This window comes from Serpula lacrymans, assembly GCF_000218685.1.
Source record: "Serpula lacrymans var. lacrymans S7.9 unplaced genomic scaffold SERLAscaffold_1, whole genome shotgun sequence".
Classification (NCBI taxonomy): Eukaryota; Fungi; Basidiomycota; class Agaricomycetes; order Boletales; family Serpulaceae; genus Serpula; species Serpula lacrymans.
In genome coordinates this window covers 5,466,339-5,491,120 of record NW_006763290.1, presented here as the reverse complement: position 1 = coordinate 5,491,120, position 24,782 = coordinate 5,466,339, and the positions used below count along the sequence as shown (strand labels likewise).

Genomic DNA, 24,782 nt, shown 5'->3' with positions numbered 1-24,782 from the left:
CAATGCACTAGTCCGAATCATAGTAATCTGCTCGACCTTGCACTAGCCAGTCTACGTCGCGTGAGTCAAGGTCATACTTGGTTATTCCTTTGAAGAAGACCATCACTGATTCAACCCTGATGGGTGGCGAGTCTATTTTCCGGTGGTAATGCTTGCCTTCCTCAGCATCATTAGCGAGGATGTTGTGCCTGTTTAGCGAAATGTGCAATACCAAAATTAAAGACATTGTATTCTCAAGAATGCGTGGAACCGACTTACCTGACAACATGGGTTATCATATCTCTCTTCGTACCCACACGTGAACAGATAAGACATGCCCAATTCTGCTGCTGTTCATATTTTCGTATGCGGGGCTCCATATAGGATTCTTCTATAGCTCTTGCCTGTCTTTCTTCTCTACCTGTTATGAGTGACCATTTTATCGAAGATGAATTAGGTGTCCTATGCTCTGAAATACAATGGTCCAGCTTGGATATGATAAATCAGTAATTTCATTTATGTAAAATTAAGATTATCGTACCGCAGCTCGCCAAGTCATGACAACCCGTCCTCGAGAACTGAAGCACTGATTGCAAGTAACCCTTGCATCTCGTCTATCCATATCCACAGCAGTCGCTCGTCCAGGATCTTGATCACATGCTTTAAACAGGTTTTTAATTCGATCTCCCCACATGACTGGTTTTATGGGCTGGCATGACCAAGGGTACGTGCCATAAAAAGCTCTTGCAGACGTCGAATACACCCCTTGAAGGTCATCTTTGCGCTCTTCTTTATGCATAGTATCTACTATGTTATGACAACCAGAACGCCCATATAAACACTTGTGAACGAGAACCATGGGATACTCTAATGTGATTGAGCACATCCTGCAAGTAAACCTCATTGCGGCCAGTTCCAGAACCTTGACGTCATTATCGACTTTGATATCAGAGCGCAGGTGATCTTCAAAATTTTGCAGGACATCTTTATACCACTTTCCCACAAGGCCAGGCGCAATTGACTTGAGTTCTTTCTTCAGATACTTGTAGTTGATCTTGGTATCATATTCCACATCTAATAGGCGCCGCACTTCAGGTAAATGGCAAATATCTACTGGACGCGGATAGAAATCGAGTTTCGTGGTTGTGGCTCGCGATGCATCTTCGATTGAAGTATTCAATGAATCAAACCGTGTTCTGAAGGCTGGACGTTGGAGGTTTTCGATACGACAACGTTTGTAACACTCCATACACTTGACGAGCGCCGGAAGGATATTTTCCCATTCTGTGCATCATTAGTGGGCACAAATATTACTGACCGGGACTGGAAAACCTTACCCATATTGTCGAGCTCTTCAGGTTTGTTAACCTCCGGAAGTAGCAAAAATTTTCTAGAATTAAATGGCGTAATGTGACCCAGCTCCTCGCCCCATCCGGCCTTTGTCAGTCGTTCGATGATGCTTGGGTCCAAAGAGAATAATTTATGAAAAAACTTGAGAAATGTTTTAGAAAAATTCACTGACGCAGCCTCTCGTGTAGAAATGAGCTTTCTTCTGTTTTCCTCACGGGCCTTTTCCACCTGTTGCATCCAGCGTGAACATTGCATTGCATGCTACAAGACTCGGTCGTAAAATGAAGAGCTAAGTATTTAATCATGTGCTTACTTCATAAATATTTGAGGTGAGTTGGAGGCGTTGATGCAAAAAATCATCGAATATTTCACCATCTTTTTGGGGCAGAGCATTGAATTGTTCTTGGAGATGTGCAACATCGGGAAGGTAATAAAATTCATGAGAATCTTCAGGGAAAGGCGTCAACTGCGCAGATCAGAATCTATAATAGAAAATTACACACAACTGCGGACTCTTCCTAGCGGAAGTAGCTTACGTCCATGTTCTTTGGCAAGTTGAGAGAGACGACCGGAAAAGAGACTTTCTAGCTTGCCATGAAAAAATCTAAATAGACTTGAGAAATATCCAAAAGTACATGGAAAACCCATTACTTGGATGGTATGCACTCTTCACACATGCGTACGCGGAAGTGCCACAGGATGGAATGACACGAAGTCCTATGACATATCTACACAAATCTTTAGCGAACAAGCGGTCAAATTCAACAATCAACACGTACATGGCAAGTAGATATGAACGCCAGGTGAGTGTATGCGGGCTCGCTCATATATTGAGGAGTTGATGGGAGATATTTAACTTCTGCAAGAGCATCCTGCCAGATGCGACGCGTCCTGGAGCGACTCAGTAGGAGTGCACGAAAGTCTTTTGAAGTCCATGTGAGATACAACAGGGCCAAAGCTGGCAAGTGCTTGAATATCTAAATAAACTCGTTCACGTCGAAGTTGACAAGCTTCAGATGTAGAACCTACCTCAAACAAGACATCTAAAGGCATGTCTGTGATCCAGGGTTTTTTCGTGTGAGCATCGTCGTCCTTTTCGCGAGCGGCAGAGGAGGGCTTAGCCTTTTTCATTGCAGGAGCCATTGGTAAGAAGAAAAACTGAAACTACCATCGCGTATTTTACAATTTATATTTTTGGGATTGTGTTTGTAGGCGTTTCTTTTTCTCGCGAATAGGAGCTAATTTACTGCTTCCCACGACCCTCTGACTCGGTATTGTCTCGCCTATTTGAGTTAACTCACGTGGAAAGTACTGAGCTCGTCGTGGCTAACGATGAGCACGCATGACCGACCCTCATTACTTGCAATGACCGCAGTGCTCAAAGACTCCACGAATAGCGAGCTCAGCACCCTCAGCGACCTCCTCTCTGCCTCGTCATCGCCGTCAACGGCATACCTTTCCCAGCTACCCTCTCTTTCTCTCCCCGAGCTGCTGTCGACGCCATCAACGCTCACAACTCAGTCGCATACCTTGACGTCGTCGCTCACGACGCTCACGCACACATCCTATCCAACATTTCTCTCCCTGCATCGCACATCCACCGCGCTCCTCTCCTCACTTTCGTCGCTCGACACCGCCCTCTCAGCATTTCTTACTACCGCCCTTCCTGCTCTCGACGATGCTGCACGTCAGTTTCGCGATACGACAGGACACTCGCTTCTGCAGGAACGCCAAAGAGCAAAGCATGTACTTGAGCAACACGACAAGCTACGCGATCTGCTTGATGTCCCAGTGCTCATCGACACGTGCGTGAGGAATGGAATGTATGCAGAGGCTCTGGCCATTGCAGCTCATGCGTCTTCTGCGTTGTCTTCCTCTGCTGATGACAACGCTCTTACAAACTCTCTGCAAGCCCAGATTGCCGCCTCCTTGCATGCAATGCGACTTCTCCTTCTTAACACGCTCCACGAACCCGCAAGAAAGCTCCCAGCACTCTGGAAGGCAGTCCAGTTCTTACGCAGGATGCAGGCTCTCCAAGAAGATGAACTGGCCATCGCATTTGTCAGTGCACGCGTCGCTTGTCTACGAAGTGCCCTTGAAGGCGTAGGACAGGCCAGTTTCGGCGGCACATCCAAAACCGATGGTCATACAAAAAAGAGTGCAGAAGAGCGAGAACGAGAACGAGAGAGGGAAGGAGAGGACGTTGCGAGATACCTAAAGAAATATATTGATATATGGCGTGAAGGCGCGTACGATATTTTGACACAGTATACCACCATTTTTCTCGACCGCTCACCTTCTACTTACGCCTCCGTTCCATCGCATACCTCACACGCTTCTTCCGCACCAACTTCCACCACCATCACTAGTACTACGCCCCTCACTCAAGCTCTCCCCGCTCCACTCGTCCAAACGCTTCTCACCCTTCTCCTGCCAACACTCCGCACCCATCTGCCTTCCGCCCACCCTCATCTCGCCCCACTCTCCACCCAGCTTAGCTACTGCACCTCTGCCTTGGCACGCGTGGGTACTGATTTTCATACTATGGTAGGCGCGTTGATATGTGCCGCTGTTGTCAGTGGGCTCAGGACTGACCTAGAAGGAGCAGTGGATGATTTTATCCAGGACGTAAATATAGCGAAAGGGAAGGGCAGGGGAGACAGTAAGAAGGGCAAGAAACCATCGGAATGGTTGGTTAACGCGTCCACAACTTTGCCTTCACTCTCTGTGCTACACCTTTCTCCTTCGTCATCACCGACATCTCCTCCTACAACCATCACTTCCTTCATTCCAATCGCAAAGCTCGTCAATGGTTTCCTTCGAGCGTTAAATCGGCTGCGTCTTCTTGCTCCTGTATCTACGACGAGCGTCGCGTTAGGTATCGTCGAAAGCACACTAGGAAGAGGAGGGAAAGAATTACTGTCTTACGCTAGAGAGTGGTTGAAGGATACGGGAGAGAATGAAGCACCCAAAGAGTTGCAAGTCCTGCGTCTAGCAGGCGCCGCTTATTGTCGCTTGCTCAGCCCTTTCTTACGTCGTGCAGTTGTAGAAGGAGTGTTTGGTGTGGGAGAGTGGGACGAGATGAAGGGCATTCGAGATCCATGGCGCTTCAGCGAGGATGAAAACAACGGTAATGGTATCGAGGATATAGATGACACGGAAAAGCAAGAGAGTGAATTGCAACGCGTAGTGAGGGAGTGGGAAGGGTGGTTAGGGGAGACTGGCCAGTAGGTACAGGTGTCATGATGCTATAAGTTATGTGTATGTGCACTTGATTTCGCTGGTTTCTTATACCAATCCCTATCTTTCAACTCTAAGCACTTCGTCAAGATTGAGCTGAGATTACGATGAATAAGTTCTGTAAATTCCGCTCATATGAACCCGATATATCTACTATCCACCTTTGGGAAAATATACAAGATCGCCATAGAAAGCAATTTTTTCTTGTCTTTTGGCCTTATCCCTCCTTGCAATACATCCGTCAAAGTTTGAGTTCATCGTAGCCTTCGAGTAACACATTACAAGTTACAAGTGTGACTGCCAGCGATGCAACGACTTGGCAAGGCTTTGCAAGAGGGGGAGATCCTTTCAAATTGTTGGGACTTGATAAACAAATTGCTGTATACCACAAAACTTTTGGCCAAGTGTTAGTGAATTGAGGACCCTGATATATAAGTAAGACGTTCCATACCATCTCACGATGTATGTACAGGTACAGTATCAGTTATCCAGCTCCTTCTTGAGTCGATAGCACTTAAGATAGTTGATTCCAACTAGAAATCTTTCATGGATAGATTTGAGACACAAACCATGTTACTAATATTGAACAATGCTCACCATGTCATTACAAGCAGCTATGTCAACAGCTCAATTATTCTGTTCCCAACAGGCAAAGGTTCGCAAAATGAGCACGCCTGTATAAATAACGTTTAGCTTCAATTGCATGCTTGCCGCAAGCATCATCTTCTGCACCGATAGTGCTCTGTAGTAGCTACTTTGCGATTTGCATAGTCAGCATGTAGCTCGGCAGGAAATTGTTTGCAAAGTCCTTACCAACTAAAGTACAGCGACAGGAGAGCTGTTCGATGTTTGATCAGGAAAGAACTGCGTTGTGGTACATAGAACTCACACTGCCAGTACGAGTCGGTGGATCAAAAATAACTATGAGGACTAGCGCATGTCTACGTCTTTGACTGAGAAGTAGAGACGATGGAGCTCGTAAGCATAGTCGTTTCTGAAAAATTAACGATGGTCACAAGTAACCTCGCTTGTATATCCTACGCCTTTCCGAGTCGTATTGTGGTACTCACCCTTAGCGTCAACAGTCACCAAGCTTCCACAAAATTCCACAGGGCTCAAAAAGAAGGTGAGCTTGGAGGCAATACCTACAACAACCGGAGAGTATCTATCAATTAGTCCAACTGCTTTTTTCTATAGTAATTTATAAACTACAGTTACCTGGAAGAAGATCACTTTCAGGCGTTGATTGTTGAACGCCCGAATGAGCCAGCTAATGTAGATATCAATGCGATCTCCAGAAGTTGATATGGATATATCTCGATACGTGAAAGTAAAATGCACAGTTTGGTTTAATTGCATTGCGAGGATGCCCAGGACCTACTTCCAAAATCGAAAATCCAAGGGGATATCGTATTCGGCGAGAGCAAGAAGAATAAATATCGCCAACACAGGCCTAATAAACAAAGTAATAAAAACTTATCTATCCACCCTTGTCCTATACTCAACAAAACGTACACAGGATCCCCGCAGTAGCCATTATCAAAATCCTTCCTTTCCCATGTCCCACTCCCTGACACTCCCCCGCTTCTTATACTCAATATCCATAATACTTTCCCCTCCACTGGTCTCCATCGCCAAGGCACCCTTCTTCTTTGATTTCTTCCCTGTCTGTTCCTTGCTGATACCCATTCGCTCCAACCTCTTTCGTTCCTCCTTCTCTTCCCGTCTCGCTTTGATAACTTCGAGCATGAGGTCCCACCCCTCGAAGGCTGCATCACTCACCAGGCCGGTGGATGGTATGGAAGGAACAGCAAGTGGGGCTGTGTCCAAGCGGGGATCATAGGATGGTTCAAAATATTTATCCATTTTCGAAGGGAGGGTTGGGGCTGGTGAGGTGGGAGAAGGGGACGTTAATCTAGCGAATTTAGAAGATTGATAGGACGTGGATACATGAAGATTGGAGGATTTAAACGGTCGTGAACGAGGCGGCGAATGCGAAGGTGAACGAGTATGTGACGAGGAAGGCGACTGCGGTTTCAACTTAGATGGTAGACTGTGCCCATTAATCAGCGAGTCTAAACGTGCTTCTGTCGAAGGTGATCGTGATCGTGACTTCAATGCACTTTCACCAGCTTGGTATGCATCTGAGATTGGACTTCTTGATCGAGAATGTTTACGCGACTCGCGGATATCTTGCGCAGAAGTGTTTGTAGTAGACGAGCGCTCGCGTTGGTGTCGGGGTGAGGCAGAACGACTAGACCTCCGTCTGATTCCATAAAAACGTGGTTGAGAGTCCCCACGCCGTTCTTCGCTCTCGTGCCTATGTCTGCGCTTCCTACGTTCGTCAGATGTATCGTCTCTCTCTCGGGATACATGACGACTGTGACGATGACCTGAGCTCGAGCCACGTGGTGAACGGTGCCGCCCACTTCGTCGCTCCTCTTTATTACGGGTATCATTGTCTTCGTATCTCTCCCAGCTTCTTTCCCTCCTCCTCCTCCCTTCGTTGAAGCCTCTTTCCTTCCCTCGGTCCTTGTCTCTGTCCCTACCTCCTTCTCTGTCTCTCTCTGTGCTCCATCCATCCCTTCTCCCTCCACCCATCAGTCTTCTCATCCTCTCAGCCTCAACGGCCTCTTCCGCCCTTACTCTTCTCTCTCTCCTTTCTTCCTCCTCCCTCTCACGTTTGATTTCCTGTGCAGCAAGTGCCTGTGTACGAAGTATAGTCTTGTTGTGATCGTCCGTACTACGTATTATAGAGGACAAGAAGCGTTTATTCGTTCGTGGGACGTTTGGGTCTGAACTATAGATGAATTAAATCGAATCAAACAAACATTGTGAGCATCATTTTGAACAATAAAAGTCGATATACGCACACATTTGGCAGGTAAGCCCTTATCCCATCCTTCCCATACTTCTCTGCTTTTTGTTTTGCCTCTTTAAGGATAAGTTCTGCGACGTGCCGGTCGAGGTCTTCGTCTGTGACGGTGTTGGACACCGACGCACCCATCGACGCACGCACGAGATTGGATACGACAGACGACAACGATGATTTGGACATAATTTCAGTCAAAGAAAAGGAGGGAGTAAATAAAGGCTAGGATAAAATACTAGGATGTGGTGTATTACGGCGGCGGTTGGCGGTTGGATGGAATGTTGTTGTGCCACGGCGCCACTGAGAGCTGCATGCGAGTGTTATGTATTTGGTGTCCTTTGGCTTTCGTGGCTGATGCCTTTTTTTTCTTCTTTCTTTCTTCGTTCCGTTCCGAGTCGAGTGCACTCCGAGTGCTTGACCCGGATGTTCGACCATCGTACCAACAACGTTCACCCTATCCATAAAAATCAAATGCATATAAAGGTCAATATGAGCGATGCTCAACAGCTCTGTCTTTGACCATTGCCACGATCTCTGGGAAAAAACTTCGAAGGGGACGAGATTTTTGAAAACTTCGGCGGGTCCCTTCTATAATCTTCCAAGTCAGCACCACTTGGATGCCTCACTATGATGTGGTGAAAATGGATTACGTGTCTTTTCGGCGCGCTCGTAGGTTCGAGTTACCCTATTGGACTTCGATTATAAAACCCAACGAAGAGTAATCAAGCCTGGCAATTTTCTAGTTCAAGTAGTCGCCGGCCATGCTGTGTGTTAACCATATCTGGTCCTGCGACTACTTGAACTAGTCAGATAGGCACGGAAACGATGTCGTGTCCTGAAACTATCGTAAGCAAAGTCTCGGATCATTAGAAAATGCGCATACATTAATGTTCCGTTTCAGTGTTCTGATCGAGGTCATCGTAGGCCGCCATTGTACATTTGCATTTTGGGTCACGGTCTTCTTAACTCCCCATGGAGAGGGGAGGCGTATCTTTGGTTCCTGCTACACGGGTGAGCATGTTCATCATGAGACAGTTTTTGATGTCACTGCCGCCTCACTGAAAGTCCGAATCACGTGTTAAGGCGCGTTATAGACTCTGGTTCTAAATACTTATTCCATGTTAACGATAGGCTGCTAAAAAGCCGTCACCAATCTTCTGGCCTAGTTCACGAGGCTATATTATTTGCATCAACATGATTCGGTATAATAGATGTGGCGTCACTGCACCCATGCACACCTTCCATTCGACGCGTCAAATCGAAGTGGTAAGCCCCAACTTTCAAATTTGTTGCGTTCCGCGGACTACACATTGATTTTTGGTTTTACTACTATATCTAGGGGTGCTGCGGTGATGGCAATAGTACCCCCTTCGACGGGATCAGGGCCATTATCATTTAATCCACATCGAGTGACTGCAACGACAGCGAAGTAGATAAAGTATGAGCAGCTACTTACTCTATAAGTTCGAAATTATATCAGACTCTCACCAAATATACTGCAGTTCGGCTCCTTTCCCCCGTTCTCCTAACTTGATTCTTCCAACAAGAGGAGTCCCGCGTTCGTATCACTACGAACCTATGGTACCATGAAGATGCGGACACGACCGGACAGGGGCTCCTCGCGTTATCTCTTTTGATGATCTTTTAATGTCCACGGCGATCAAACGTAGGCTGACCTTCTTCCCACGGATACTTCCAATGTTCACCCTTTTCCGCGTAAAGAACCAGTAGAAACTAGGGACCTCCTAATTCTTCGTTCCACTGCGTCGTCCATCGCATATCGACCGGTACGATTCTCCGCACACGCCACCTCCTGAAATAAATGCTCAGGCTCATGTTTCAGAGTACATTCAATGCAGGTATCACTCCATTTGACTCTCATATAACCTTCCACAGCGCACACTATTTTGATATATGGCGAGTATTAACAATAGACGCGCGATCCGCGCTTCCGTAGCTCTATACGCAAAGGGACGCAAAGGGAAGCCGGTTGAGATTAGAGATTATTGACTCCTACAAAGTTTGCCTGCGTCGTACTGAGTTTATCGCTACATTTGCATGTAACAATTGCAGCTTGGTTGACCATGGCAACAGCGAAACGGAACCTTGTTCATTCTGCGCCTCCCCGCGGGACCGGGGTATTTTGGGATTGGTATGTTTTTTTTTCATGTCTGTTATCATTCATGGCCATGTGGAGGACGTCCTTCTGGCACACCCTCATTCACTCATACACGGTTGTCATTCTCGTCTCTTCCCGGTCCTCATCTCTTACCCATTCATATCAGCAACTTCCTTTCCACGTTGCTTGTCGTTGACAGTACCCCGTCTTTCGTGCCGAGCTCCTCGGGGGCAGCACCAACCACAAAAATGCTTGAATAGTCATTTCGTTCCCTAGACTCGAAGTCTGGACCAGCTCGATCGAAGGCGCCTGACTTCTGTTTGCATATGCTCGCTCTTCCTCTCTTCACCTTCTCCCGTGATCACTCTTCCGACACATGTGGAGGAATGACAAGCCAAACGCCCATTCTTCAGACGCCTTCCACAGGGCACCAGCGCATAATGAAATCCTACCCTTAATCGTACACATGCTTGCGCTCCTATGTGCTCGCAAGGCACTATCAGTGGTGATAACCCGATAAACCATCAACTGCATGCAAACACGTTGTCCGCATCGTATTTCATTATTGACAGGTCAAATCCTTGATTGAAGGATCAGGCCCCCCGCTGAGTAAGTAAGCGTGCATATACTCGCATTAAACGTAATCGTAATCTGATAATTTTATCACCGACCAATACCACTGTAACCGTCGCATGCTTGTTTTGGCAAGTAGGCTTGCCAATGGATGGTTGGCAACGTTCCGCAGCGCACTGCTTCCACTTGAATTTATCTCGAGTTTTATTGCTCAACAGGCGCTGTATTGTGTTTGGCCTCAATGAACGACCATGACGTGCCAAGACATGTTATGGCACAAATGCCAAACGTACGTCCACCACCACCACATACGTGGACTCGTGGAGGATATGTAACGGACAATGCTTCTTCAAGTACCCTTTAGAGCGATTAGCCTCCCTCGAACATTCCATGAAGAGCGCCGCATTTTCTTGGACTGGATGGCGAAATTGTGATGCTGCAAGGTACGTGCGGACATCACAAATACAGCACTTCTCTCTCGATTCTTCCCTCAGTCGGCCTGCACATCGTGACACACTTTTCAACTTTTAGGTTATCTATATCGCGATATGGTGCCAGCGTCGAAAATGCCGTGCCGACGCTGCAGCGAAAGCATATGCCTACTACACATACGTTAACGCTTTATTTCTGATTCTTCGAATCGAACTCATCGTGGTCAAACTGCTTAGCTGAATGCGGAGATAAGACCGAGGTTTAGCGCTGGGATATGGCATGCTTACTGTATCATATGATCGCCGAACGATCTAAATTCAGGTTGGCTACTCGTTCGCAGGACCACCGAGGATTCGGACACCACCGATGCTCAACGATTGGTTCGACACGCCAAGGCCAGGCTAGGCCTGCCAATTACTCTTGTCTCTCGCCATATGCATGAAGCCACAGCATAGTCCATATCAGATAGTATCGTTCTCATGTCTCACGAAGATGCCGTTCCAAAAAGACTTCATCTCTGGTACGCCGCTGTCACTCACTACCGCTCATGATCGATACGGGGAGCTTACCAAGTCTATTCTTGATCACTATTCTCGTACAGCAAGTGGGCCGTTTGTTTTCCCACACGGCCATCAGACCAGACGCTGAATGGACTCAACAAGCTGAGGGCAAGAACACGCTGGCCCATCTAGTTCATATTACATCTAATCCAATACCAATGGGTTCGCGGCTCCCGTCTCGACCTTTGTGGAAGATTCGCGAAGAGGTTCACCCCCGTCACTTCACCATCGTGGCTGGTTTAGGCTATATCTATCGCTTTTGGCTTGTCCTCCCCTGCGCCCTAAGCTCTGTTTAGGGGCGACCCATTGGGGCTAGTACTGGGCGGGTAATGAAGTTAACGTATGAGGTAGCGTCAGAGGTGAGTGTGTGAGCCTGAGGTACGAACACGGTTACAGTGTCTCTGGGCAGCTCGGGCACCGAGCATAGTCAGTGGGCTTACGCCTTGAGTCGACGTGCATGCCAAGAGCAAGACCAGTCGAATGGGATTTCGTCTATCTCCACAGCGTCCAATAGTAAGCTTCCAACATGCCATTCGTCAAGTGGACCACACCCTAGCCTCACCAAGACTATCGCCAATACTTTGGAGAACATCTGTATCGTATTCCAGACAAGGTCTACGGTAAGCATCCATCCTGTCGTTTATATTCGTGAGATCCTGATCCTAGCACAGACACTAAATGTTCATTAGACGAGAGTGCACCCCTCTATCTCCAATCGCGCGCTTAACAGTGTTGGCCAGGAGCTCGGCCTATCAGTTCGCCAAGTGCAAAGCACAAATAACACTGAATGTTGGTGCCATTCTTTCAGACCCGCAGACTTGACTAAAAAGCGCTTGTCGTTTGAATGGCGAAAGGTGCATGGGGACTGATCAGGATTGTTCAGATGAGTTCCCATGTCACCTATCGTGGTCCTTGGATATTGTCCACGGCGTGCTTCAAACCTATGGTGTTTACAATACGTTCTTCACCGAAGCTTCTACTCAACGATATGAATCCCTGACCCACAGAAAGCATCCTTTGAAAGTTTGACCTCTCTAGCTCCACGGACTTGAAGCCCTGGATCAACCTCTCAGTTACGATACTACTAGTAGGTTTTCCAGCATAGAAAGCACTATCCTCTAGCATCTGCCGTCGCACGGCGCTTGCCACATGGATTCAGCTTAGACTAAAACCAATCTTGGACGCTGACAAACCTCGGACCATAATGCTTACGGGGAAAACGTCAGCACATTATCCCAAACCACCCGTCCTTTCCTTGGCATTCATCTGTCTGGCATACCATGCTGAATATCTCTCAAGCTCGTGCTCCCCTTGACACGAAAAAGCGTGGGCCTACCTTATCTCCTTACAGTAGTTCTGAACGACCAGCTCCGAAAACTCGTTTTGTTCTCACATCCACCCAAGCCTTTTTTTTCAGTTATACAGCCTCCGACATGCGTGCTTAGTGGTATAATATCACGATGCGATGATGGCGGGGAGGCATGAAACATGTGAGAGTCTCATGCTTTCAGAACCTCTCTGTGATGCGGCATTCAAATAAACGCTGTCGTTGTATATCCTTTCAGATATATTCGTTAATCCAAAGAAGTTTGTGAGTAATCGGGCCCTGCTCCTATCCAAGTCATTCGATATTTCATTGATCAGATTCAAATGGAAGATGGAAGGATTCCGAGTCGTAAAAGCCACTCATCAACCCAATGTAACCCTATCAAGGCCATCCATGACGTAGTGCCGTTCGGTAAGCACCCTTCCATGATGCGACATCACGCTTTGCAATTTACAAAATTCGTTAAAAAAACAAAAAAGTACAATAGACCAACAGACGCTCATTGTTCTACTGGCCATTGCCATACAATCCTTCCTTACGGGGCTCAAAGGAGAGCAGCGGTGACTCATGAACACGCGCATCAATTAAGCTATGGTTCGCGAGTTTGTGAGTTCATGCTATCATTTCGCTTATTTATTCATGAGTTCATGATATCGAATTCGAAGAAACGAAGGAAAGTCGAAGCGAAATGGGTCTCTCAAAGCTGGTCGCTGGTCAGCCATCTTTAGATCATCAGACGCCCATACAATGTTGCACTAGTATATATTCATGCCATACAGGGTTCAAACAAGAACAACGATGACTCATGTGCATCATTCAAGCTCTGGTTCGTGAGCTCATGCCATCATCGTCACCTTATTTATCCATGAGCGCCATCGAAGAAATGAAGAAAAGCGAAAGCGAAATGAGTCTCTCAGAGTTGCTCATCGCTCATCGGAACTATCGTCATTCTTCGATTCTTTTTCATGATCCATCCATCGTTCTGATTCGTATTCTTTCCTGACTAGACCTGATTCATGATCATAATCATCATCGAGCAAACGAACAAAAACTCAAAAAGTAAGATAAAGCTGTACCGTCGCTAGAAGCAATCATTCTGGAAGGACGAGCACTGACTCGGAGGATCTCATCAGCTTTGGCTATATCAGTCAGGTCACAGTATCATTGAAGCTATGCTACCAGTACGCCCCCCCCACTCAAGTTAGGCTGTTGGCCAATTAAATGCGCGTCAATAATTGCGATCTTTGTCATAGGCTGTTCCCAAATAAATGTGCTGTCCACCTGTTTGTAGCGCCCATTCATTGAAATTGGGATGGCATCGAGTTCTGAGATGGGGATGGAAAGGCTGAGGCGGCGGTGTCCGGTCATCATAAACATCTAACCAAAAACCTCATTTCCGCTCTTCTTCCGGCAACTATCTTTGCGTGTGATACACCTCTCTCTCACATGCAGAAAGTACAATGGGCTCGCCAAATTCAAGTGGGGATTTCTCCCGACGCCGACCTCGCCTGTGTCGCATGGACTCGTACTCGAGTACAACGTGTTCTAGTAAAAATTAAATATTATGTGTCATTCTGTCGGGCACTGGTCAAGCCGGTTATGTCAAGTGCTCGTGCTCGTGCTTCCCAGTCACTCGATACCGTACCCATACGGTTTCAATTCTGTGCCATACTGTACCTGACACGATGAGGTCGGTCTTCATTTCCGATTGGCGAACATTGAGTGGTAACATGTCAAAGAGCTTTTGAGCTTCCCAGCACGTCGTGTCGTACTCGATTTACATACATACACCACACCCCCCCAAGAAGCGGGAGTATGGCGAGTCACCCCCGTGCACGCTGCTTGCGTCCGTGTCATATACGTACATGTGCACGAGCATTCTTTTGGGGGGGCCATGTCTTTCCCCTTCTCAAGTCCTCCGCCGACAAAGTCACGATCGAGCAAAAGTCAACAATTGCTGGCAAGATGGCACATGATGACGATAGTTGTTTATGGAATGCGTTCCAAAAAGTCCACTGGCAGTGAACCGCCGCAATGATTCTCGACCTGACACGCACATCGGCGGGAATGAGAAAAATCACCATTTTTTCCATGGACCTATGCTCATTGACACAATAATTTGCTAATGCCAGTGTACCTGGAAAAGTGCCAGTGTAAGAACATGGTACTAGTACAAATATAGAAGGCTGCTTGTACTCGACACGAGGGTCCACGAGGATGGCACAACGTTATCCAGTTTCCAGAAACGCATTGCGCAGATGCGCAGAAGGCGGCGGCGGCGGCGGCGTAACGTGTGGTTGGTGCAGTGTTTAGCAATACATGCCATCATGGGTATCAGTATCAGTAGATGCTGTTGATGAGATATGGCGTTTGGCACGAGTGATCATATTTTGGCATCGAGTTGCTTGAAATGGTTCGTATCTGCGCAGCTGTTAAGCGTCAAGCTGGCCGCATCGTTGTCATTCATGGACCCAAGCTCTGGATCTCAGGTCCTACTAGTATACCTGCCATGAGGGGACCCAAACGTACTATTGCGTCACCAAAGTCTTAACGTGACGGGGCGAGAGCCTGGGCAGAAGAATCGCCGACGAGCCAAGGAGTCGTCAATTGAAGTGGAAAGAATCCAAACTGGCGATGCGTGGAAGCGCGCAGCCCTCAGTTTGACATGGTGGGCGCTCGGGCTGGGCGCGTCTGAGCGTTACAGAATACTGTCAGACTATAGACCAGGATCCTTCTTTCTTCATTTTTCGCTTCCGGAATTGGGAGGGAGAGTTCTGCCGATTGAATGAGCTCGACGAAGAATATTCGAATGCGAGTACGTTAGAGTGTGGTATGAACGAATGGACGGGATCGACCTTGCTATGATCGAATCATGGTCTCAGAGTCACTCAGGCTGGGCTTTACGAAGAATCAACTAAGTTGTGTGGGCGCGCGGACTTTGTGACGCAAATAGTGAGCATAGACAGATTGGACGAACGCGGCACCAATAGGAATGCGGAAGCAGTGAGTCATGGTGCTCCGAGGTCCAAAGTCTGTCGTTATTTTATTTGTTCCGTCATGTTTTGCAAAACAATAAAGAGAAAGGGGCAAGGTGGGTGCCGGTAACCTGCCGTGTACGGAAGTAGTAGTAGAGTAAGGTTAAGTAAGCCATATGAGCGATCTTGACGATTTTAAACGGTTAATGGTGGGTGATTCAGGGTGGGGAAGACGGAAAGGGGTTGATGTTTTATGTGATTATGGAAAAAGACAGGCGATATATTGAAGTCGGGTGGAACAAGGATGGGATGAGATGAAGAGACAACAGGAAAGATGAGAGTTGGGGTAAGAGCACATGGATGAGGGATAGGAGGGGCGTGGATAAGAAATAGGGATGATTGGACGCGGAAGCTTTGTGTGGACTAAAAGGATGGGATTTCTACGTGGAAAGGCAAGTGGAACAGGAGTGGAGGAAGATGCCAGAGGTGGCACCGTCGTCGCGGGTGACTCCGATGGCAGAGTCAGAACGGACGTTGGAGAACAGCACGACGGGGTCGGACCGGAGAGTGCGGGATGGGATGGACCAATGGGACGGTGCAGGGGCATTAAGAGTGTGGGAAGGCGAGGCAGTGTAGGGACAGACACGCGGTGGTCCGTGCGGGTCGCTTGTGTGGAAAGCACGGTTTGTACGGACAGCCATTTCCACTGGCAGGACGGTTGCCAGAACGGTCGAGCACCGACGAGTTCAAGCGAGAGAAGCAGGAACAAACAAGAAGAACGCCGTCGACTCGCGATCTCGATCCCCCAAGTTCGCGGACCCGAGGGTGTGTCCCGATATGGCAGGCATGGTCCGGTAGTTGGGACACTTGTTCTTCCACGGTGCATACTCACTCCCTCCGTGTTTTTTGTTGTCCGTTGTGCTGTTTCACGTCCCAGTGCCGTATAAATATAAATATCCATGTCTCCTCTCTCTCTTTCCCCCGACGACATCCAAGACCACTCACGTTTCCATCATGGGTTTCTTCAGCTTTCTCCTCACAACCCCTGCCTCACGAGTATGTCCTCCTGCCCTCTTCCCCCCCTCCCCCTTCTCTGACTCCCTCCTCCAGACCATTCAACACGATCTATCCTTTGATCTAACGACCACCTATCCCCCCCGTGCATCTATCCCTCCTCTTCCCACATCTGCACCCAACACCCCCCCTATCCCACTTGAAATAGTCCTTAATATCCTTGAAGCTTCCTACTTTGATGATGCCCTGGCCCCAAACACCGCTCTGCTCTCTGCGTGTTCCCTCGTATCAAAGTCCTGGTCTCCGCATGCCCAGAAACTCCTCTTTAAGCATGTCACTCTCCGCACCAACGCAGCCTACACTGCTTTCTGCCAGGCCGTTGACCACGACAATGCCCGCGCACGCATGCTCGGTGCCGCCGTCTTGCGCATGCGCGTCGTCCTCGATGCAAAACACCCAGACGCGCTCACACATGCTTCATTCGCTAACGCTCTTACGCTCTGCCCTAACTTATATGATCTTAATCTTGTCCTCTATGCCTCGTCCTCTTCTGCAGCTTCCAACTCTTCACTTGACCTTGCTGCCAGCATCGGCGCTAGTGAAAGTTCGACTAGCACACGTCCTCCTCCCGCTCTCCCTTCCTTCTCCGATCACACCCTCTCCCTCCTCGCCGCATCTCCCAAGATCAGCTCTTTCCATTTCACGAACTGGTCTAATGACCCTCATGCCATCTTCCCGCTCCTCGATCTTTGGCCCTCCATCCGTTCACTCGCCATAACCGGTCCTCCTCCAACTCTCCCCACACCTACCATACCAACCTCCTTCGCGGGCTCGCTAAATGACCTCCGCATCAACTGCCAATCGCCTCCTTCACTCGACTTCTTCGACTGGCTTCTCCACAGCTCGGCTTTGCGTTCTCTAGAGTTCGAACGCGATCCTCCTGCCAGCGTGGTCGAGTACTTTGCCGATACGCAGGGCGGGTCGCTCATCTCGCTTGCATTGCCTACGCTGAGCGCGCATGAGTTTGTTGGCTCGGTGACGAGGATGACTGTTCTCAAAGAGTTGCGCACGGAGAATCCATGGACGTGTCAGTCAATCCACGGTCGTCTGCCAAGTACCATGCAGCATCTCGCTCTAGGTCTCGACCTCAACACGCCCCTCCAGTCCGTGCTCGACCTCGTTAAGAGGTGTCGTCGCAGCGACGACGACGACGAGGAAGGTCTGAGAGCCGTGACGTTGCTATTGTGGAACAACGGCGAAAAACACCCTCAGTTGCCTGCGCTCAAGATGGCGTGTGCGTACAAGGGTGTGGATTTGCTGATCATGAAGGATGTGGCGAAAATGAGGACGCTGGGGAGGGGCGATCCGGTGGGGGATGTGGTGTTCCCGAGGGAGAAGACGATTGAGAATTATAAGGTGATGTGCGCGCATTGAGGCGGGTGGTGATGATGGATATACCATTGCCTTGCTCGGAGGAATGGCCAGTGTTTCTGATTTGTATCATATCGATATTATGTTTTTAACGCCCCTTTGACGACCGCTCCTTTCCACTCTTCTGTTTTTCTTCCTCATTCACGCATTCGATGTTGTGTTGACGGCATTTAAAGCTCTAGTTCACGCATCTCGTTTGGCTTCCACTCATCTATCCCATCCCATCCCATCTACTCATCTACGTACACTTCATCATCCCACCTTCCCCATTATCCAGAATCATTTCTTTTCGCATACATACATTCATGTCTCTCTACCTACATACATACGTACGAGCACGTTTTTCGACAGTCGCATCTCTTTCTACGCTAGCGGATGACGGGAGGAACGGGTTCGAGGTTTCAACTTCTTGATTCTGTTTCTCTGGTTTATCGTTTGCATCCTTTTCGTTTTTTTACAACTACGTAGCTACAGTATTACGCCGCCATTGACCAAGTTTATCGTTAAAATTTAATGCGCCTGGTAGGGCCTTATTGTGTATCCATCGTTTTTGGTTCTTGTGTTGAGTGACTGATGCGCGGCGGAGGACTGTACTGGTGCAGGAACGCTGTGTCGATGTGCGATGCGGATAGACTCTGACGGGTGGACAGCATTCGTACTGAGCGCTGAGCGTTGAGCACTAGTGGGTGGGAGGGAGGGGCGCTGCAACATGCAACGCAAAGTGCCTCGCCGAGGACTCGGACGCCTGCATGGCCCTACAACTCGCGCGGCCCAAATGTGATACAGTGTGATACATGTGAATGTTCGTCAATGAACACCGTCACACCGCATTAGTATTAGCACTATTATATAATGTCAAGCCGCAAACACTGGCATGTCGAACACGATAAGCGCTGTCACTGCCAATAATTCGACACGCGTTTTTGGGTGACAGCTCCGTTTTTAAAACTTTTGACGTTGAGATCTAGCCTGACAGGGAGTGACAGCGCTATGGTCCGACGCGGTGACTGTCAATGGGTGCAAGGGGAGGGGGGGGGGAACGAATGAGATCGGGCGATCAAATCTAGGCTAATGGTGAATCTGGCGCACGACTCGGACAATGTTGCAATGTATCATTTGTATGTATATACATACCTGCATACATACGTTCAGACAAGCCACGATGGTGTTGGATGGTGCGTCATGTGGGGGTGGGGCGGGACCATCGTGGGGAGATGAGATGAGATGAGATGGGTCAGAGGTGGGACGGGGGTTCCTGAATAGAGGAGAGGAGAGGAGAGGAGAGAGAGGTCACGTAAGGTGCGTTGAGTGTTTGAATATTTTTGTTGATGGTTTTTCGTTTACAATTTTTTTACTGTTCTTCAGGCTCTTGGGTCAGGTCAACGCGTTACTACGTACTTGTACAGGATGGCCATTACAACTTGTAATGGAAGAAATGTGTCAAAATCGTCAACTTGAACCCCCTGAATCGTCTCTCACCGCCCTCCTATCACTGAAGATTAAGTTTTGATTTTCAAAAATTTTAGCTGTTTTTTGCGTGCAGCAAAATCATGAGAGGGAGTGTTGGAGATGATTGAAAGTGGGTTTTCGCATGAAACTTATGAATCCAGGTGCGAACGGTGCAGCAAGGTTGTAAGTCCCCCAAGTGATGTTTTGAAGCTTCAATCGCGAGCGATGGTCTGTAAAGGTTTTGACTGACTTTCAGTTTTTTTTGGGAGCAGGTGAGTGATTTCCATGATAGGCTATCAAGCCGTGAATTCGCTCTTCAGCACTTCCAATCAAGCTTCTGATAATCATTTTTGCATTACCATTATCCTCATGGAAGCGGTGGGGTACATTTTTCGAAGAGATTAAGATATTGACAAGGACGACACAATTTTTGCAAGTTAGGCTAGGTGGCGTTGTAGCATGATCAAAATTTTGATTCAGGTCATGTTCGAGGCAATCTGTTCTTGCTAGATCATGGGTTTTGATCCGCAAAAGAAGAAGAAATGACTCATCAAGCTTTAACAAGGAATAGGCTCAATGGTCGGTATCATATCAACGTTGCAACAATGTCACGACTCCACAATGATGAAACCTCGCTTTTGTACCTTGTCTGATCGCTTCTCCCAGCCCCTTCGGATATGGTCGTTGTGCCGTGCCGGATGTTAATGTGCGTGATACGTGCGTCCCCTCATGATAGGCTCGCCTATTGATCTTGACAATACGATAAAGCTATGTCGCCTGCCTTGGGGATATCAGCACAGTGCTGTCGTTGTCGTCGTCGTTTCCACAGCGGATAAACTTTGATCTTTTGCATTGACAGATCTGGTTGCCTTGGGTTTGAATTTGAGTGATCTCTGTTTTTTTTTTCTTTCTTGCACAGCGCAGCCTGGGTTTTCTAGTCATCGCTTTTTTACGCTTTTTGGTGGGACTCCTTGCTAGGATACGCTCGGTGAGATACATTGAGGAACGTGGGTCGGTTGTGGCTATTGCGGTTATCAGACACCCGTTGGAGGGATACTGCCACTTACACATCTGCACAGCTGGCCCTGACCTACGACTCGGAGACCAGAGTTTCTTCGCCTGGCCTGATGATCCTTTCCTACATATCGGCACCGCGACGAGCATCTACCTGGACGTAGAACCTATGCATGTTCTTCGATGTAATTGAACACAAGCTTATCAACTTGAAGCTTGAAGTTTGGCGAGTTTTTGAAATTACAGCAGGCGCTCGCGGAGTTGATCCCAGGGGGTCGTGCAAGCCCATCATGATCGCGTCACAGTATATAACGGACTATGCTCTACGCCCTGTCGTGCTCTCAGGCCAGGTGCCAACTTATGCTGGACATATACGACGCAAGATAATTGAGGATGACCACGTTCACGAATCCCAGTGTCTTTCTTTCCGAGTTGCAGACGACAAATGTAGGTCATTGTTTTGTGCATTTCGTGGATTTGACCTGAGAAGGCGGCATTTTGAATTTGGGGTTGATAGTACATGAATGGTGTGTATTCTGTTCTGATTGACCTCCCTGGGGCGGGCTTACTCATTCGTGATTTTCTGGCAGTCGCTGGTTTGGCAATTTGGGCAAGTGAACCTGAGTCAACACACACCACATTCGGCCAGCGCTGACTTGTCAATGCGGATACGATTTTAGGTGTTCGATTACATCCTATCATTCGACTATGAGGTGAGCCATATATCCGAAAACCTTACTCTATGCGCATGGACTCAGCCAGGATCTTCGGCGGCAGGTTCGTTGGGTATGGGGAAGGAAGTGGGATTTCATGCGGGTCTTGTTCACGCTCTCGCGCTACGTGACGTTTTCTGCTGCTATCATGACTGTATACGGTGAGTGGAGCTGGGCAGTTGAATTCGCTTGTGGTTTGTCCTGATATGATGGAGGCTAGCTGCTGTGCATACTCAGAGAGGAAACGTTAGTGTCCTGATGTTTTGATGTTGGTGGTAGTCTAACTTAGATTGAACCTCCTACTTTGCGTAGTGCGTTCCATTTAGCACTGGCTCGGCTGGTGAGTTCATCGAATCTTCTCCAGGAGGGGCTATATGCTAAATCCCAGAGTTAATAAAGTTATCTACGTTTTATGCGTCGTCTTTGCGGAAGGTAAACAAAGTTTCATTAGTGGATGAACCTTGTGATGGGCTGATATGGTTGTCTCATCTGTAACATTTGCTGTGCGTCAATTCAGGTCTGCTCCTCATGGGGACACTAGCATTTTGGGACCGTAGCAAGAAATTGACGGCATGGTTGCTGGCGTTTGCTGTGGTGAGTATTTTTCTTCGCTTGACGTTGTCCTTGTTCGTAGAATGTTAACTTACTTTGTTAGGTCTTGGTCATAGGAGCTGCTTTGTCAAGTAAAATAAGAGATTCAGGCAGCCAAAGTAAGATCAAACTATTCTAGTCATAGACACATTCTATCTTGCCGTTCTGACCGTCTACTCCCCTAGCTAACCCAGGAGGATGTGTTTTCACAAGTAAAAAATCTGGTGCTATCCAATATGCCTTCCTTGCTGTCTATGAATCTGGTAGGTACCAGCTCTTTTTTATCATTTGTTGTGATTTAGTGCTGATGGACGGAAAACTGGAATATTTGACTCATTCAGTGCTGTTATCGCTGATGACCTACAAGATGATGAAGCAGTATCGGCATACGAGTAGTTGTGTGATCATTACGCTGTATAAGGGCAGTATGATGTATGCGGGGTGTATGATCAGTACGTGTTGCTGGCTGGTACTCTTATTTATTCATTTTGCTGACCTAGCATTGCTTTGAAGCTGTATCGGTAGCTAACGTTATTATTCACGTTGCCATGCCGGTAAGTCTCCATCTTCAATTATTTGACACGTTGATGTGAACATTGTTCACACAGCATGGATATACCAACGCACTTGACACGTATGCGCTTTCTATTGGCTGCATTTCCTGCACTCACTGATGCTTCACATGTAACAGATTGCAACTCGTACTACACAGCATACTAGCATCGCGCATTTTGTTCAACTTGCGGGAAAGTCATGCCCATGCGCAAGCAGATACATTGCCTGTGTCGACTGTGCAGTTTGCGGGTATGAAGGAGGTTCAGGTTTGTCTACCGTTGAAACTTTCCGAACACGCCAAGGACACGCGAAATAGACCATTAGAGCTTGGATGTTCAGAGCTGGTGGTATGAGAGCGGATTCATGATGATTAGGCAGCTAGAGCGTGTAAGAGACGAGGTGAAGTTTGTATTTTAACACTATTCTATAGCCTGCGGATTTCTGAGAGTTTACTTGACGTTTTGCGGCTGTATCTGTATACTACTGAGGTGAGTTTCTGGCTATGTGGAACGACTAGTTTCGTGAAGCTGATTAGGTCGTTTAGAATGTTGTAACGCATGGCATGAATGATTGTGACAACTCACCTGGTCATTCCCGCGAGCAAAGGCCCCATTTCTACATGCAGATACCCGATATCTTCACAAAATTGTCATACTCAAGAATGATACTTCATATTCACTTGATTGTGGTAGTTGTGAGCATGAAGTACATCATCGGAGGTGTGAAGACTATGCTGGTTGTATTTCCGTTGTTCGTGATGTTTGGGCTAGGTAAGCTTTGTCGTCGGTTGGATGGCTAGGTAGGTTTTTTCCTCGTCTGGACTAGAAGTGGTGATGGAGGTGTCACGACACCGGGATTTGTGAGTTTTCACACTTTCGCAGAATACCTTCTGTTCTCTATGCTGATTGGCTGATTATATGCTTTTATGCGCTGTGGCACCATATTTTCAGAATTATGCTTACCGTTGTTCGTTGCCGTTGTCGCCAGGCATGAGTTGGAAATGGTATATAATTATGAGCAGTCAAGCACCTACGATGAGTATGGACTCAAGGTAAGGCATGTAGGCGGCTCAGAGATTGATTTATCGAGCTTCGCTAGATTCCTTTCCCAGGGAACAGTCGGCGAAGATGTCTGTTGGCTGATATATCTTCGTTGATAGTGATGCAACGAAGTGTTTCGTCGCATTCGTTCAAAGTATACCTTGATGTTATGCTTCATCAAACTCTGGTATCTTGCAAGAATATTGGATCTGAAAATACTCCAGGTATTCCGCATTGATTATTGATACATCTAGGGCTGTGCCTGTTTTTCATCATGCAGAGTTACATCTTTTGGCAGCGGAGCAAGAAAGTGCTAGCGGGACTATGCCTATAAGCCGCAGTGAGTGGTTTCCTTCATAGTTTCGGTAAGATTTACTGATTCTTAATGGTTATATCATCGAATTGTACGATGCAAGCTGAATTTGGACACATAAAATGCATAGCTGGCTGGTATCCTATATGCTCTTGGACTTCCGTGGAAGTGATATGAGTAGTGGCTGCAAGTATACCCATTGAAATAATGTCCCAAGGCTCGTCTAGTCACATTGTAAGGAGTGATATCATTGACGTGTTTTGTTTTGAAACAGAAAGGCGATGATCTCCTGGAAACACTCAAATTTTCTGCTATGCAACGCCCTTCCATTTTCGGTTCGAGTATGATATAGACACTCTCACCGTGACACAGCTGAAGACATTGAGGCTGTTCTGTCCAGTCGTTTTCTTTTCAGCACAACGGCTAAACGATGCTCCCAGCCAATTGTAAAATTAAATCTCGGATCGGCAGTAATAATCGTTGATAGCATCACGAACACTAGAAAATGAGCTTGGTGGCCGAACACGATATCTTTCTGACATGTACAGGTATGTATCCTGATTATATAGTTTTTGAGTTGATCTTGTTCTGTTAACCAGTTTTATTCTATAATTCCATCCTGCTTTGCTTAAAATGTCCCTTGATTTACTTCTTGGCTGCGATTCTTCGTCTAATTAACTTGAACGTGGCTTTATAGCTCTGCAGGAGAGTAGAAAAAACAAAACTGCATGAGTACATGGTCCGTTTGTACGCTACACTCTACACTCTATTGTTAGCTGTTACTTGTCGTCGATTGCACAAAGGTCGATCCCAACAGCTTTGTTAGCCCCTTCACGCTGTTGATATACTAGACTTTACACAGTCGAGTGGTTTCATCTTCTGATCATCTTCTGATCATCTTTCCCCAGATGTCCAGCTTATTCCAGTTTTATTTCGCAGCCCTGATGATTGTTGGTCGTTGTATGGGCTGGCGGGACATAGTATATAAGTCAGGTATCAAGGTCTTTTAACCAGGCAACGCAGGTAGTCACCATTGTGATGCTTAACGATCACACTCTTGACCCTCTCGACACTCTCACAATAGTTTCCCAATTACAAACGGCTAAGGTGGGTCTGTCGATATGATTGTTGTTTACGGACTTACAAAATTTAATCTGTTAGTACTTAAATGGTGTGGTTTCCTACCTTATTAAACTGACGAGTAACTCATCGTGGAGTGTTCTTTTCAGTCGCCG

The 24,782-nt window shown here is 47.4% G+C and overlaps 7 protein-coding genes across 7 annotated transcripts; 4 read left to right on the top strand and 3 right to left on the bottom strand.

Annotated features, from left to right (window-relative positions):
* Window positions 1-7: 7 nt before the first annotated feature.
* On the bottom strand, window positions 8-2,472 carry SERLADRAFT_432848 (uncharacterized protein; the record flags this gene model as incomplete). The annotated part of the gene is made up of 10 exons (XM_007313016.1): window positions 8-188; window positions 259-467; window positions 521-1,263; window positions 1,317-1,438; window positions 1,502-1,590; window positions 1,643-1,795; window positions 1,843-1,933; window positions 1,981-2,057; window positions 2,109-2,306; window positions 2,359-2,472. The coding sequence occupies 10 exons, from the start codon at window positions 2,470-2,472 to the stop codon at window positions 8-10; spliced, it is 1,977 nt and encodes a 658-aa protein (XP_007313078.1).
* SERLADRAFT_412616 (uncharacterized protein) lies at window positions 2,458-4,642 on the top strand (the record flags this gene model as incomplete). The annotated part of the gene is made up of 1 exon (XM_007313015.1): window positions 2,458-4,642. The coding sequence occupies one exon, from the start codon at window positions 2,662-2,664 to the stop codon at window positions 4,558-4,560; it is 1,899 nt and encodes a 632-aa protein (XP_007313077.1).
* Window positions 4,643-10,361: 5,719 nt separating this feature from the next.
* SERLADRAFT_455976 (uncharacterized protein) lies at window positions 10,362-10,964 on the top strand (the record flags this gene model as incomplete). Its single annotated transcript, XM_007313014.1, has 3 exons — window positions 10,362-10,422; window positions 10,488-10,576; window positions 10,665-10,964. The coding sequence occupies 3 exons, from the start codon at window positions 10,375-10,377 to the stop codon at window positions 10,762-10,764; spliced, it is 237 nt and encodes a 78-aa protein (XP_007313076.1).
* Window positions 10,965-11,527: 563 nt separating this feature from the next.
* SERLADRAFT_376977 (uncharacterized protein) lies at window positions 11,528-12,017 on the bottom strand (the record flags this gene model as incomplete). Its single annotated transcript, XM_007313013.1, has 3 exons — window positions 11,528-11,745; window positions 11,797-11,914; window positions 11,980-12,017. One exon carries the CDS (start codon window positions 11,715-11,717, stop codon window positions 11,562-11,564), a length of 156 nt encoding a protein of 51 aa, XP_007313075.1.
* A 914-nt stretch (window positions 12,018-12,931) lies between these two features.
* SERLADRAFT_376976 (uncharacterized protein) lies at window positions 12,932-13,457 on the bottom strand (the record flags this gene model as incomplete). Its single annotated transcript, XM_007313012.1, has 2 exons — window positions 12,932-13,058; window positions 13,118-13,457. Coding segments are annotated over 2 exons (150 nt in total), but the record flags the coding sequence as incomplete, so codon positions are not given.
* Window positions 13,458-16,396: 2,939 nt separating this feature from the next.
* SERLADRAFT_455971 (uncharacterized protein) lies at window positions 16,397-18,610 on the top strand (the record flags this gene model as incomplete). The annotated part of the gene is made up of 2 exons (XM_007313011.1): window positions 16,397-16,483; window positions 16,538-18,610. The coding sequence occupies 2 exons, from the start codon at window positions 16,442-16,444 to the stop codon at window positions 17,873-17,875; spliced, it is 1,380 nt and encodes a 459-aa protein (XP_007313073.1).
* Window positions 18,611-20,641: 2,031 nt separating this feature from the next.
* Window positions 20,642-22,872, top strand: SERLADRAFT_376970 (uncharacterized protein; the record flags this gene model as incomplete). Its single annotated transcript, XM_007313010.1, has 16 exons — window positions 20,642-20,782; window positions 20,853-20,862; window positions 20,926-20,945; window positions 21,016-21,048; window positions 21,113-21,209; window positions 21,269-21,294; window positions 21,361-21,388; window positions 21,448-21,480; window positions 21,566-21,642; window positions 21,704-21,758; window positions 21,825-21,902; window positions 21,981-22,091; window positions 22,153-22,193; window positions 22,248-22,273; window positions 22,331-22,682; window positions 22,739-22,872. The coding sequence occupies 15 exons, from the start codon at window positions 20,729-20,731 to the stop codon at window positions 22,545-22,547; spliced, it is 906 nt and encodes a 301-aa protein (XP_007313072.1).
* Window positions 22,873-24,782: the final 1,910 nt, after the last annotated feature.